The 13612-nt window shown below is 42.1% G+C and overlaps 1 protein-coding gene across 2 annotated transcripts in view; it reads left to right on the top strand.

Moving 5' to 3' along the window:
• The first annotated feature begins 625 nt into the window (after positions 1-625).
• The window catches only part of RAB3GAP2 (RAB3 GTPase activating non-catalytic protein subunit 2), a 95880-nt gene continuing 82893 nt past the window's right edge, over positions 626-13612 (top strand). Inside the window, exon 1 of one of the 2 annotated variants that reach the window (XM_082703017.1) lies at positions 626-916. In XM_082703017.1, the coding sequence (XP_082559143.1) occupies positions 802-916 (115 nt within the window). In that variant the 5' untranslated portion in view covers positions 626-801. The remainder of the gene's footprint in view (positions 917-13612) is intronic. The other variant, XM_082703016.1, reaches the window with a different exon arrangement.

The following is a 13612-nucleotide window of genomic DNA, read 5'->3' as shown; positions in this document are numbered from 1 at the left end:
AATTGCTCAATACCTATCTGCCACTAAAATTTTAGCCCCGTGGAACAAGTATTTCATCCCTTTTATTCTCTGCTTCATACCCAGCGCTTCGCGTGGTTGGCATAGAAAAGACCAGCAACAAGTATTTGCTGAATGGACGGATGAACGTTACAATGAATGAAAAACCAAGTGGGTGTCCAAAACTTAAAAGTCTGTAATACAACGTCACTGTATTAGGCCGTGCATAGTACTACGGGAATTTGCAGGAGGAGCATTTAAACGTTAATCTTCACGGGGCTGATTCGCAAAAGAGAAAGCGAGCTCTTCAAACTCGGAGGCTTGGGTGGTGGACCGTCCCCTCCGGCCTGCGCTGAGCTGCACAGGGATTCTTCTCTGGAATATCAGGATCGTGCCAACAGTAGGACATCAATAAGATTGGTTAAATGACTCAAAGGCTGGCGGGCTCAACGTCCAATTAGGTCATCTCTGGCTTAAAGCCAGAACGAATAAAAGGGTTCGTTCCCGGGTGTCGGCGCAGAGCCCGGACGAAACCCGGCAGGCAGGGTCCACGTCGACGTCGGTTCCCCGGCAGCCGCCAGTCACGTGACTCGGACCTCGCCGCCCCCCCCCCCCCGGCGCCTGGGCCGTCCCGCGCCTGCGCAGCGCTCCGAGACGGCGGGCCCGAGCGCGCTGACAGCTTCCGGTTTGGTTTCCCCGCCCCTGCGCGGCTAAAGCAGTGCGGACTCGGCTGTGGAAGCCGTGGGGTCTCGGGGGGCAGGGCGTGGTGAGGTGCGGTGGGTGCCGAGCGGGGTTCCCGGAGCCATGGCTTGCTCCATTGTCCAGTTCTGCTACTTCCAGGACCTCCAGGCCGCCCGGGACTTCCTCTTCCCTCACCTGCGGGAGGAGACCCCCAGCGGCGCCGTGCGGAGGGACCCCAGTAAGTGCCCCTCGGCTCCCCCTTCGCCCTCTCCCTCGCGGGTTCGGGTCTCCCAGCCGCCCCGCTGCCGCTGCCTTCAGGGCGCCTGGTTGCCCCAGCTCTTCCCTCTTCGCACCGCGATGATCCCCTGCCCCTCCTCGTCCTCCAGCTCCGTCCGCCTCGGCGGCGTCGGTGTTGTCTTCCTCTCGCCCAGCTCTCTCCTGAACCTTCGCCCTCTGGCCAGAACTGCGCCCTGTCGCTTCTGCCGACCCCACTGCCCTCGCCCTCCTCCCCAGCCTCCTGTCCGAGAGCCCTCTCCAGCTCCCCCTCCCTCCACCGTGCCCGGTGCCGCACGGCTCGCTCGGCGATCGCACCCTCCGCCCCGTGCCTTGCCAGCTGTCAGCGCTCTCCCCCGGTGCTGCCTCAACCCCGCGCCCTCTCCTCCATCCCTGGGGCCTTCTGCCACCCTCCCTCCTGAAAGTGTTCCTCGTCGCCCGGTCTCCCTTCTTCCGGCCCCTTCCCCCACCATTCAGATGTAGAGCATCAATGTCTGATTGACAAGTGAGTGACTCCTGAGGTGGTGAGTAAGCGTCTCCCATAGAAGGAAAGCCTGCCAGGAGGTGAGGGCGACTCGACAGTGGGAACGAAAATTACAGCCACAAGGCCGGGAAAAGTTAATTTCCTGGACTGCGAAGAGACGCCTCCCCCCTGTCGTTATCACCGAGGAGTGTTAAGTAAGCCCTGGTCCAGGTGGTATGAAGTCCCAAGTGGGTTTCTTAGATCCTGCATAGCTTCTCAGAATTGCCCACGTTTCTCCCATTTGTGTTTATTGGTTTCTTCGTGTTTCCCACCTGAAGCACGTTTGGTTTTGTAGTACCGCGCTGTCATTTTGGTCATTTTGTGCTATACTGGAATGGTGAGAAAAGGCCCAGTAAGTAAACTCCTTCCCGTTTCTTAAATGTAGAAGATACCAAATCGGAGGGATCGGTGCATATTTACTCTGTGCCGGTCAGTAGTGCTGCAGAGCAAGTCAGGGGGGCGGTCTCTGCCCTCTAGGAGCTGTGGTTTACGGGGACAAAAATTAACAGCCATCGGTGTGATTGATACACGTGTGTCTATCTATCCATACATGCACATGTAGGTATTGGCACTAGCGGACCCTCCCTGAAGTGGTCATACGGAAGCCCACCTTCGAAGCATAGGGGAGAGGTCATAGGATGTGCAAGGAAGGGAGGCCTGAAATGAGGTGACATTTAGAGAACTAAGAAGAGCTGCCTGCCTGAAGACGGGGGTGTGGGGAGATGAGGCTATAAGGTGGTAAGGGGTTTGTTTGCTCAGGAGAGACCTACGGAAGTAGTGGGACGCCTGTGAAAGACTTCCAGCAGGGAAAGGACATGGTCAGGTTTGTACTCGCATTCAGCCACGTTTTTGGATACCTGTTCTGTGCCTTGGTGGCAGTGTGGCAAGATGGAAAGCAGGGAGATTGGTGGGAGGTTGTGCCAAAAATCCTAAGAAGCCTGGTGAGCTTGAACTAAAATCACCTCCGCAGGACTTGAGAGGAAGAGATAGGAGTGGGAAGCCATTCAGGAGGTAGAGTCTGAAGGACCTGGTGAAGATCCATCCGGTGGTGGGGGCGTAGCTGATGACGGAAATTGCTGAGAATGCCTTTGGCCTGGGCGAGGATGTTTAATGGGAGAGAATGAAGGAGGAAGGCTTTGGACCTTTTGCATGTGAACTGTTTCTATTATGTCCAAGGGAGGGAGTGCAGTCAAACACAATCTAGAGGTCTAAAAGTTAGTAATTCCCCCCCCCCACCCGGGGCCAGCGATGTTAATTTGAGGATTACCGGCCGGAAGGGTCGGTTCAGTCTCCAAGATGGTGTATGCAGTGAAGCGAACCAAGTACTGAAGATGAACCCTTAGAGGAGCTGCTGTATATGAGTCATGTAGAGGTTAATGAGAAGAAGACGGAGAAAGGGAGGAAAACCAGGTGAGAGCAGTGCCAGGGAGCACGGGGAGCAGAGGATGTGATGAAGCGGCAGAGCGTCAGCAGTTGCAGCTGAGCTGGGGTCGGCTAAGGTGAGAATGCACGAGTGCCCATTGCTTTGGGGAAGATGCAGGTGGCTGGGACCTTAGGACAGTTTCTGTGGACTGGTGGAGGCACAAGGCATATTTACAGGCCACTGAGGAGCTAAAACAAAGAAGCTGAGTTTTTCAAGGGGCCAGGTTGTGAAGGATGGTGGATCCAGGACGGTGGACAGGGGATGTAGAGGAAACAACACATTTTCTCGATCCCTCTGCCACTCCCCTGCTCTTCTTCCATCTGGGCAGCGGCACCCGTCTTGTCACAGAACTTCCTGCTTCCGCTCTTGGCTTCTTGTAATTATTTTCCAAAAGCAGCCTGAGTGAGCTTTTAAAGACAATTTAGATCATGACATGCCCCTTAATAACTCTATAGCTTTTAATTGCACTTAATATAAAATCTGAAGGTCTTACATTGTTTATAAGGCCCATGAGGCCCTGCCTCCTGCCGCTTCTTGCACCCCATTTTACTCTCCGCTTACCTCTTGTGCTTCAGGCACGCTTTGTTGTGGTTAAACCAGTCAGGCTCATTTGTGCTGGAGGCCTGTGCCCTTGCTCTTGCCTCTGCTTTGGAGGCTGTATGCAGATCTGCATTCTAGCCACGTCTTGTTGGTCAAGTCTCATCTCAGCTGTCAACACCTCCTGGAGGCCTTTTCTGATCACTAAATCTAATGTAGTCATTCCTGCCTCCCCCCCCCCCATCATATTTGTTACTCTGAGTCATATTGTCTTGTTTTTGTCCCTGTGTCTGTGTTGTCCAGTATGGTAGCCTCTAGCCACATGTAACTCTTGAGCCCTTGAAATGTGGCAAGTGCTACCAAAGAACTGAATTTTTAATTTTACTTAATTTAAGCTTAAATTAATTAAAATGTTCCAGTTGCGGCTAGTGCCTACCATATTGTATAGCACAATTAGAGGTGCCAAAATTTAGGCACATACAGGTTGAATACTTGTCCAAGGTCACACAGTGAAGGCTAGTCTAAGGATATGAACTCAATCCAGGCAGTTGGGGGTGTATAGTCATACCCCTAAGCATCTGGATTAATTTGCTGTATGTGTTTACAGGCTTACAAGTGTGATTTAATTTATTATCCTTTCAAATCAAATTCTTAGGTTTGTGTATATTGGTATTATTGGGGCTTTCATCAATTCATGTGGAAAATAAATGGAGAAAGAGCTTAACCAGTGAGCCCCTTTGCCAAACCAATATTTTACAGTTAAAACAGTGCTTTAATTTACTAATAAAGATCATCAAAATATCTTGTCCTACTCTTAATAATGTATTTGGAATTCTAGGGATGACTAGTGCTATAGATTCCCATAATCACTGCGTGTCTTGTTTTATTAAAAAACAAACAAAGAAAAATAATAGAATTTGTAAAGGGCTCTTCATTAAGAGAAACTGAACTACTCATGTAGGACCTGCCTTAACCTATTGATGGTGTTTGACCTTGCTTTGCTTCACATTTATTAGTGTTATAAATGATTATTGGGAAAGGAGTCATGAGATCTTTTTATCTTCCTAGCTTATATAGTTTTAATTTCTTATGCCAGCTCATTTATAGGGGATATGTAAAACCAGAACAACAATAATGATAATCTTGACAAGGCTTATTAGTTGTTTTGATTATTTCAATGTGGACAGCTGGCATAGACCTAATGATAACTGGCACCTGGGCACCCAGAACTCAGTACTGCTCTCTTCCATGTTTGAATTGTCGGAGAATAACAGAATGACTTTGTTACTTTGTATCTTCAATTGAGAAATGAGACTATCTTCTGTGGCTTTAAAGATTTTTTTTTTTTTTTTTTAATTGGTCAGAGAGAGAGAGTGTGCACACAAGCAGGGGGAACAGCAGGCCGAGGGAGAAGCAGGTTCCCTGCTGAGCAAGGAGCCCAAGGTAGGACTTGATCCCAGGACACTGGGATCATGACCTGAACTGAAGGCAGATGCTTAACTTACCGAGCCACCCAAGTGTCCCTCTTCTATGGCTTTAAAAGAGGTCTAGAACCTCACTATTTCTGAATGTTTACACTAGTGATAACTATTAATACTTGTTTCTACTCAGATGCTATTTCAGACAAAACATTTGGTTTCATACTTTGAAATTTCAGAGATGGGTAATAGTAGGGGTCCTCACGTAAACTACAGTGGCATAATTTCCAGTGAGACTGGATTTTTAGACCAGAACTTTGTGATATTTAAAATCAAGTTGGGCAGAGAAAGAAATGCATGTACAGAGAGGGAGAATCAGAATATTTGGAGGTAATGGGTATTACAGTATTGTGGATCTCCTAATTTACTTGATAAGAAAATAATTTCCTAGTGACATACTAAAAAAGTAAGGCAGCTTTCCTTCTCACCTCTTACCAGAAAGAGAAGATAAAGCATGCAGGGAGTTATGTTGGAGTCATCAATTAAAGTCGTGTTTTTATACAGTCACTGAGCAGAGTGTGCTTTTTAGGATCACCTGAAATCATGGGATTACTTTACAGGATGGGATATTACAAAGGACATAAAATGCCCATTTTTTATGCTTTGTGAAAAACTTTCTCTTGTTTGCGATCCTACCGGGGGGAATGTTTATAGGAGTTTCAGAAAATTTGTGGAGTGAATGGATTTTGTTAGCAATTTAAGATTGGAAGAGGCTCTCGCTGATAAAATTTGTCAATGAGGAAACTGAGACATAACGTAGTCTTTAATTCCTTCATAGAGCTAGTGTTTGTTGAGTACTTCCCATGTACTAAGAACAAAGTGGTCTTAAAGGGTGAATAAAATAGGTTCCTCTCCTCAAGGAGCTTCCTGTCAATAAAGGAAATAAGCATGTAGCAGGAGTGTTACAGGTGTTGTCCTGTAATTTGGCACATGAAAGTTGGAGAATGAAGGAGTGTTAGTTCATGCTGTACAGGGGATTCAGGGAAGTTGTTGGAGAGGAAGTATCAGATTTACCAAGTCTTATCCCATCAGATGGAGAGAAAATGGTCAAGTAAGGGATGTGAAACAGGATGGGGTTCAGAAAGCTGCAAGTAGCAAATTGTGGGAGAGTAGGGTATGGTGAGGGACGAAGCTGCAGAGATTGTCGGGAACTTAAATTTTACACAGTACAGGGTCGTCAGATGGAAGTTAATACTTTGGAGTTACATGGAAATTTGCCCAAGGGTTAATTGGAAACAGGTAGTTTAAAATAAATTAATTTCCATGTACTCTTATGAAAGTACCTAGTTTTCTACCTGCCCTTTTCCCATTTCACTAAAGACTCATCTTTCACATATTCTGAATATTATCATAGTAAGTTGCTTCAGGGTGTTTAAAAAAAAAATTTCCCCTTTAATCAAGGCACCGTGAACTCCCCCATCCATCTCTCTGAGACATTTCCTAATAATTTTTGTTTTTATGTCCATCATCAAAATTTGTGATACGTGTGTGTTGTTTTTCTCAGTTATCAACTTTTAATAATAATTGCAATAAGTCAAGAAGAAAAATTCTAATATGTGGAGTCTTACCACAAGAACACTTTTCTCAGTTCATGTTTCTGCAGAGAAATTTTTGGATTAATAATAAAAATAATATTACATTAGAATAGCACTTTGGAGGAAATGGAATGGAAATAAGAATTTAAGGAGAAAAAAATTACTTTTAGAGAACATCATTTTTTAACAGACATTGCTGTGTGTCATAATTTTCCTATAGTATATAGAATCCACTGAATACATTTAGAAGGATGGTATACATTTATATTAAAATACCATGTTTATTGTATTTAAGAAATTACATCTTTCGTACAAGGGATACATACCATTGAAAACCTCTTGGGATATATATAAATAAAAAGTTCGAAGGCTGTCTTCTATAGGGCTCAGTCGTTCCCAATCTTTTTTTTTTTCTTTTTCCATTATAGCACACATAAAAAAAATACTTGGTATCTGAATAGTGAAAGCAGTTTTGAAAAAGAAGGAAAAAGTTGGAGGGCTTATACTTCTTGATTTCAAAACGTTACAAAAACTGCAATAATGAAAATCAGCAATTCAAGGTAGTCAAACTGGTACTGGCATAAAGACAAATAGACCAGTAGGCTAGAGTCTGGAAATAAACCCTTGCATATATGGTCAGATGATCTTTGGCAAGGGTACCAAGATCACTCAGTAGGGAAAAGGACAGTTTCTTCAACAAATGGTATTCGGAAGACTGCATATCCAAACACGAAAGAATGAAGTTGGACCTTTGTCTTACACCAAATACAAAAATTAACTGGAAATGGATTACAGACATAAACACCTAAAACTGTAAATACTTAGAGGAAAACATAGGGGAAGGCTGCATGACATTGGAACTTCATAATGACTTCTGGTTGGATATAACACAGAAGGCACAGGGAACGAAAGCAAAAACAGACAAATGGGACTATATCAAACTTTAAAACATTTAAAACATGACTCAAAGGATGGGATCAAGAGTAAAAAGGCAACCTATGAAATGGGGGAAAACATTTGCGAATCATGTATCTGATAAGGGATTAGTGTCCTCAGTATATAAAGAACTGTAGCTCAACAGTAAACTGATTAAAAACTGGGCAAAGGACTTGAATAGACATTTTTCCAAAGATTTCATATAAGTGGTCAATAAGCACGAATAGATGCTCGGTATCAGTAATCATAAGAGAGATGCCAATCGGAATCATAATGAGCGATCACATCCATTAGGATGGCTATCATTAAAAAAAAAAAAGAAAGAAAATAACAGCTGTTGGCAAGGATGTGGAGAAATTGGAGCTCTACACTGTTGGTGGAATTTTAAAATGATCCCACTGCTATGGAAAACATTATGGAATTTCCTCAAAAAAAGATGGAATTACTGTATAATCCAGCAATCTCATTTCTGGGTATATATCCAAAAGAGTTGAAAGCAGTGTCTCAGAGATATTTGCACACCTATGTTCATAGGAGCACTACTCACAAAACCCAAGGAGTAGAAGTAATCCAAATGTTTATGTTGAATGAATGGATAAACACACACTCATACACGCACACACAGAGTGGAATATTATTCAACCTTACCAAGGAAGGGACTCCTACAATATGCTACAATGGGAATGAATCTCGAGGACACTGCTATGATATATATTAGTCACAGAAAGACACATGCTGTATGATTCCACTAAAGTAATTAAATTCATAGAAATGGGAACTAGAATGGAGTTACTAGGACTTCGGAGGAAGAACTAAAGGGGACTTATTTGGTGGGTATAGAGTTTCATATTTGCAAGATTAAAAAGTTCTAGAAATCTGTTTCACAACAGTGTGAATATACTTTGCACTACTGAACTGTACACTTAAAAATGGTTAAGATGGTAAATTTTAGGTTGTGTTTTTAACATAATAAAAATTATGTCAGTTACGGGCACCCAGGTGGCTCAGTGGGTTAAGCCTCTGCCTTTGGCTCAGGTCATGATCTCAGGGTCCTGGGATTGAGCCCTGCATCGGGTTCTCTGCTCAGCAGGGAACCTGCTTCTCCCTCTCTCTCTGCCTGCTTCTCTGCCTGCTTGTGTCTGTCTAATAAATAAAATATTTTTTAAAAAGTCTGTATATTTTAAAAAAATTATGTCAGTTAATACGGCCATGGAGAGATTGGTCATACAAAATAGATAAAGCTACTCATGGTGGGCAGTGACCTGCTTTCCAGTAGCCCCGGGCCCTACCTGGCTGTCTTAAAAGATGAGAGGATTAATATCTTGGTTCAACCTGTAACCTGTTTGCAGTTTACTAGGAACCTCTGCTATCTGCAGAGGGTAGCCATTAATGGTTTAAAAAAAAAATTATTTTTTATTTGGCAGAGGGTAACCACTGATGTTTATTTTTTATTTTTTAAAAAAGATTTTATTTATTTATTTGACAGAGAGACGGCGAGAGAGGGAATACAAGCAGTGCGACTGGGAGAGGGAGAAGCAGGCTTCTTGCTGAGCAGGGAGCCCAGTGTGGGGCTTGATTCCAGGATCCCGGGATTATGACCTGAGCTGAAGGCAGACACTTAACGACTGAGCCACCCAGGTGCCCCGCCATGGATGGTTTTAAACGAAAGCATAGCATTTCAAGATTTGAGTTGTGGACAGATGGATTTGGTGGCTGTGAAAAGAATAGGTTGGGTAGTTCAAAGCTGGAGGTAGGTGACTGTTTGGGAGATGTTTCTAGAAGTCAGATGCGGACCTTCAGAAGTAAAGAGAACTCAGGCAGTAACAATGGTGATGGAGCTTGAAACTTGCTAGAGTTAGCAGTGGCAATCGGTTGAGCTGAGAAATAGGATAACCAGTTAATATTTTGGAGACATTTTTATGTCAGCAAAGAAAGAATGGATGGGAGTGGTGGGAGAATGTGGAAGCAGAATGACCAGTGGGGGACCATTGCAGTATTCCAGAAGGGGGGGTAATCTTAGATTGGTATTCCTTAGGCATTATTTGATTTTACTTAAAGTGACAATCCTGGAATTATAAGACAGCAAGTAATTTTTGAGGACTGCTATGATAATACCACTTGGAGCTATAGAGACCCTAAATGAACCTTCCTTATGCAAAGGAATCATTGAATCCTTTGATTCAATGAATCCTTGAATCCTAAAGTGTGTGCCGTGCCCATATTTCTCCCTTGAAAAGAAGACCAGAAACAGTCTTTCGAACACAGGTCATGTTTCTTTGTACCGTGTGAACCTACGTCTCACATATAAACTGCCCAGAAGAGAAGGTCAAGAGAGACATAGTTACTCATTATCGCATTGCTTTTTTTTTTTTTTTTTTTTAAATCAGACATGAAACCACCTTTTGGCTACTCATACCCTACCTTCTAGGTGTTAAAACTTCAGCGTCATGCTGTTTAGTGTGGTAGCCACTAGTCATATGTGGTAATTTAAATTTATGTTTCATAGAAAATAAAAGTAACAATTCAGTTCCTTAGTCATACTAGCTACTTTTCAAGTGCTCATTGACTACATATGCCTAGTGGGTACCTTCCTGGATAGCACAGATACAGAACACTTCCATCATCAAAGAAAGTTCTGTTGTGCTGCTGTGGTGAGAATCCTCTGAGACTTTCTGCTTTGTCAACACACAGACCTGTTGCTTGGGCATTTATTTTTTAATTTTTATTATCTCACTCTTAAAAAATAAGCATTCTGGGGGGGCACCTGGGTGGCTCAGTGGGTTAAGCCGCTGCCTTCGGCTTAGGTCATGATCTCAGGGTCCTGGGATCGAGTTCCGCATCTGGCTCTCTGCTCAGCAGGGAGCCTGCTTCCCTCTCTCTCTCTCTGCCTGCCTCTCTGCCTGCTTGTGATCTCTCTCTGTCAAATAAATAAATAAAATCTTTTAAAAAATATATGTATTCTGGAACTCTGTGTGTGTGTGTGTGTGTGTGTGTACTTAATTATATATCTTTCCCAGTTTGTATATGCAACTCTGTAGCATTCTTTCTAAAGGCTGTGCAGTGTCCCAATGAAGACTCTACAAGGCTATATTTTACTATTTCCCTATCAATGAACACTTAGATCGTATCCAAAATTTTTGCTATAAGAAAATGCTCCAATAAGCATCCTTCTGCATGTCTTTATGTAGGATATTGGTTTGTTTGTTTTTTAAAGATATTTAATTTTTTGAGAGAGAGAGAGAGAACAAGCAGACTCCTCACTGAGCAGGAAGCCTGATGTGGGACTCGATCCTGGGACTCCAAGATCACAACCTGAGGTGAAGGCAGATGCTTAACCAACTGAGCCACCCAGGTGCCCAGGATATTGGTATTTCTATATGTACATTTCCAGGATTGGAATTGCCGAATAATAGAAATTCACATTTTAAATGCTGGTTTCAGTTGCCAGATTACTCTAAAAATTCGTCAGGGTCATTCCTATCCATGTTAAATAGAAATGCCCATTTACGTATGTTGTCATTCTATGTTATCAGTTCCCTTGACTTTTGCTTTACTGATAAGTGAATAATGGTTCTCATGTGATAGTAAGATTATTGTCAGGCTTTATCTGTATTTTTTTTTTTTTTTAAACAGCAGGTAATAGCAAAGTTAAGCTGGTATTTGAAGAATTTAAATATGAAGAAAGTTTTCTCACAGAGACTAGTTGAATATTAGAATGGGTTAAATAATAGTGTTGATTTAGAATATGCAGAAAGTACCAAAATAGCTAGCATTGTTTACATACCTTCACCCATATATCATAATGGTGTACCCTTACCCTGTTAGCAATGTTCATCTCTTTCTGCTGCTTTGGATACACATGTGTAACCTGGCATTGTAGGAAACAATTATAAAGGATGCAGTTTTTTTCTAATATAATATATTATTGCCTTTAGTCCTTTAAAAGAAAATAGAACATGGAATCAGTCAATTAAATTTCATTGCTTATATGGATTGTTTTGTTTTGTTGCTTTTGTTAAGGTGGTTCTAAAGATTTCTTAGGTTTTTGGCCAAAGGGAGCATGTTTATTTTTATAAACTTTTTAGAGCTTTTTAGAACTTTCAGTTCTGTCATTTTGTGAATTGTCTATTAGGGCATACTTTGTTATGTGATATGAGAGGTCACTTATTTGACAACAGGGATCATTAGAATTCCAGAACTAAAAGGGCCCTTGGGACTCCTGAGTGGCTCAGTCGGTTAAGCGGCTGCCTTCGGCTGGGGTCATGATCCCAGCTGGGTCTGGAATCCTGTCCTGTCTGCCTGCATCAGGCTCCTTGCTTGGCAGGGAGCCTGCTTCTCTCTCTTCCTCTGCCTGCCACTCTGCCTGCTTGTGTTCTCTCTCTCTATCAAATAAATAAATAAAATAAAATAAAAAATAGAACTAAAAGGGCCTTTAAGATCTAGTATGATTTAGTGATGGTGGTCTGAAAGAAGCTCTGTTTCCTGAATTGGGATGGCCTCATTTTAGATAGTTATATATTTTTAGGTGCTGAAAAGAAAATGCTAATATGAAATTTATTTTCCCACTTCCTTAGAAGTAGATTAATAATTCCAAGGCATAAGAAATTAGGAAGCAGCTTCTCTATTCTTTAGTTATTTTTTACTTTGGGTTAGTAAGTGATGGCTTCTTTGCCTGGCCAAGGAGAGCCAGGTAAGATTTGTTGAAGTTTTTAAATTATTTACAAGTCGTAAGGTCTAGAGGTTCCTTCTCCTTACAGAAACAAGTACATTTTCTGTTTTTTTTTTCTTGTCTCAGAAGAATGGAAATGGATGTGCTTCTGTGCTAATAAGATATTTTATTAGACCATGGAGATTAAATTAAGTCATCCTTTTCCTAACACTTAATAATTCCAGTTTCTCATTTGGTTTTTGATCTTGACATAGTCATATTGGAAAAAGCAAATATTGCCAAACTAATTGCCCACTTCAGGATTCAATTTCCTTTCTAGCTTCAGGTTCTTCTTCTATGAGAAACACACTCAGTTTATGGGGACAGGCTGTTCAGAAGCAGATCGAAATAAGATATATTGGGAATTAAAAAGAACTATGGAAAACAGAAGTTGAATTTCTTATTTGAGCTTTTGTTGGTGGAATAATTCATTCACTGGAAATACCCCTAAAAAAGAAAACTGTAATTTTTGATGATTGCATTAAAATGTGTTTTCTCTATGTTTCAATGATTATATCATTTAACAAGTGAGAGACTGAAGAGTTTTTTATACTAGTGTAATCTGATCTCTTCAGGGGAAAAAATTCTTTCCAGAAGGAGGTATAGTTACATTTTACATGTTGAAGTTCAAGTCAGTGAGTGGTTTTACACATTCAGGCAAAACGTTGAACTTATTCAGGATAAGAACAACAGTTGGTGCGTATGTTATCAATTCCTCTAGATCACGATAGTCATCTTCAGTGACAGGTATAAAGTTCAGGGTTGAAAAGTCAAATGACTAATCAGTGAGGAAGTAGTTGCTTTTTGTTACTATTTATTCATCTTGCCTGTTTTTATTTCTTTTCAAGTCATATACGTTGGTTAGAGATCAGCTTATGAATTTTTTTAATGTAAAGAACAAGTATAATTCAAGATGTGGTAAAAAACTTGAATGAACGCTCATCAAATGAGGTGGACTGATGAAATATTTTAAGCTGGCAAACTTCTGCAAAGACTCAAATCTTCAACGTAGTCCTTGAGTTTCTGTGAATTTAAAAGGAAATTGGCAGGGCACCTGGGTGGCTCAGTGGGTTAAAGCCTCTGCCTTCGGCTCAGGTCCTGATCTCAGGGTCCTGGGATCAAGCCCCGCATTGGGCTCTCTGCTCAGCAGGGAGCCTGCTTCCCCCGCCCCCCTTCTCTCTGCCTGTCTCTCTGCCTGCTTGTGATCTCTGTCTGTCAAATAAATAAAATCTTTAAAAAACTAGATAAATAAAAGGAAATTGGCTAAGGGTATGAAAATTGATTTTAAAGGAAGTTCACCGTTCAATAAAGGTTCGCACACACCCACCCCCACACCGCCAAAGTAAAAGATTCAAAACTAAGCAGAAATGTCTCATGTACTTGGAAGTGCCATTTTTTTAGTTTAGGTTGTACAGGAAATGGGATGGGAACCCCCAGTTAAAACATGAGCCGTTAAGGGATGCCTGGGTGGCTCAGTGGGTTAAACATCTGTCTTTGACTTTGGCTCAAGTCATGATGTCA

This window comes from Mustela nivalis, assembly GCF_964662115.1.
Source record: "Mustela nivalis genome assembly, chromosome: 16".
Lineage (NCBI taxonomy): Eukaryota > Metazoa > Chordata > Mammalia > Carnivora > Mustelidae > Mustela > Mustela nivalis.
This window is presented reverse-complemented; position numbering and strand designations above follow the sequence as displayed.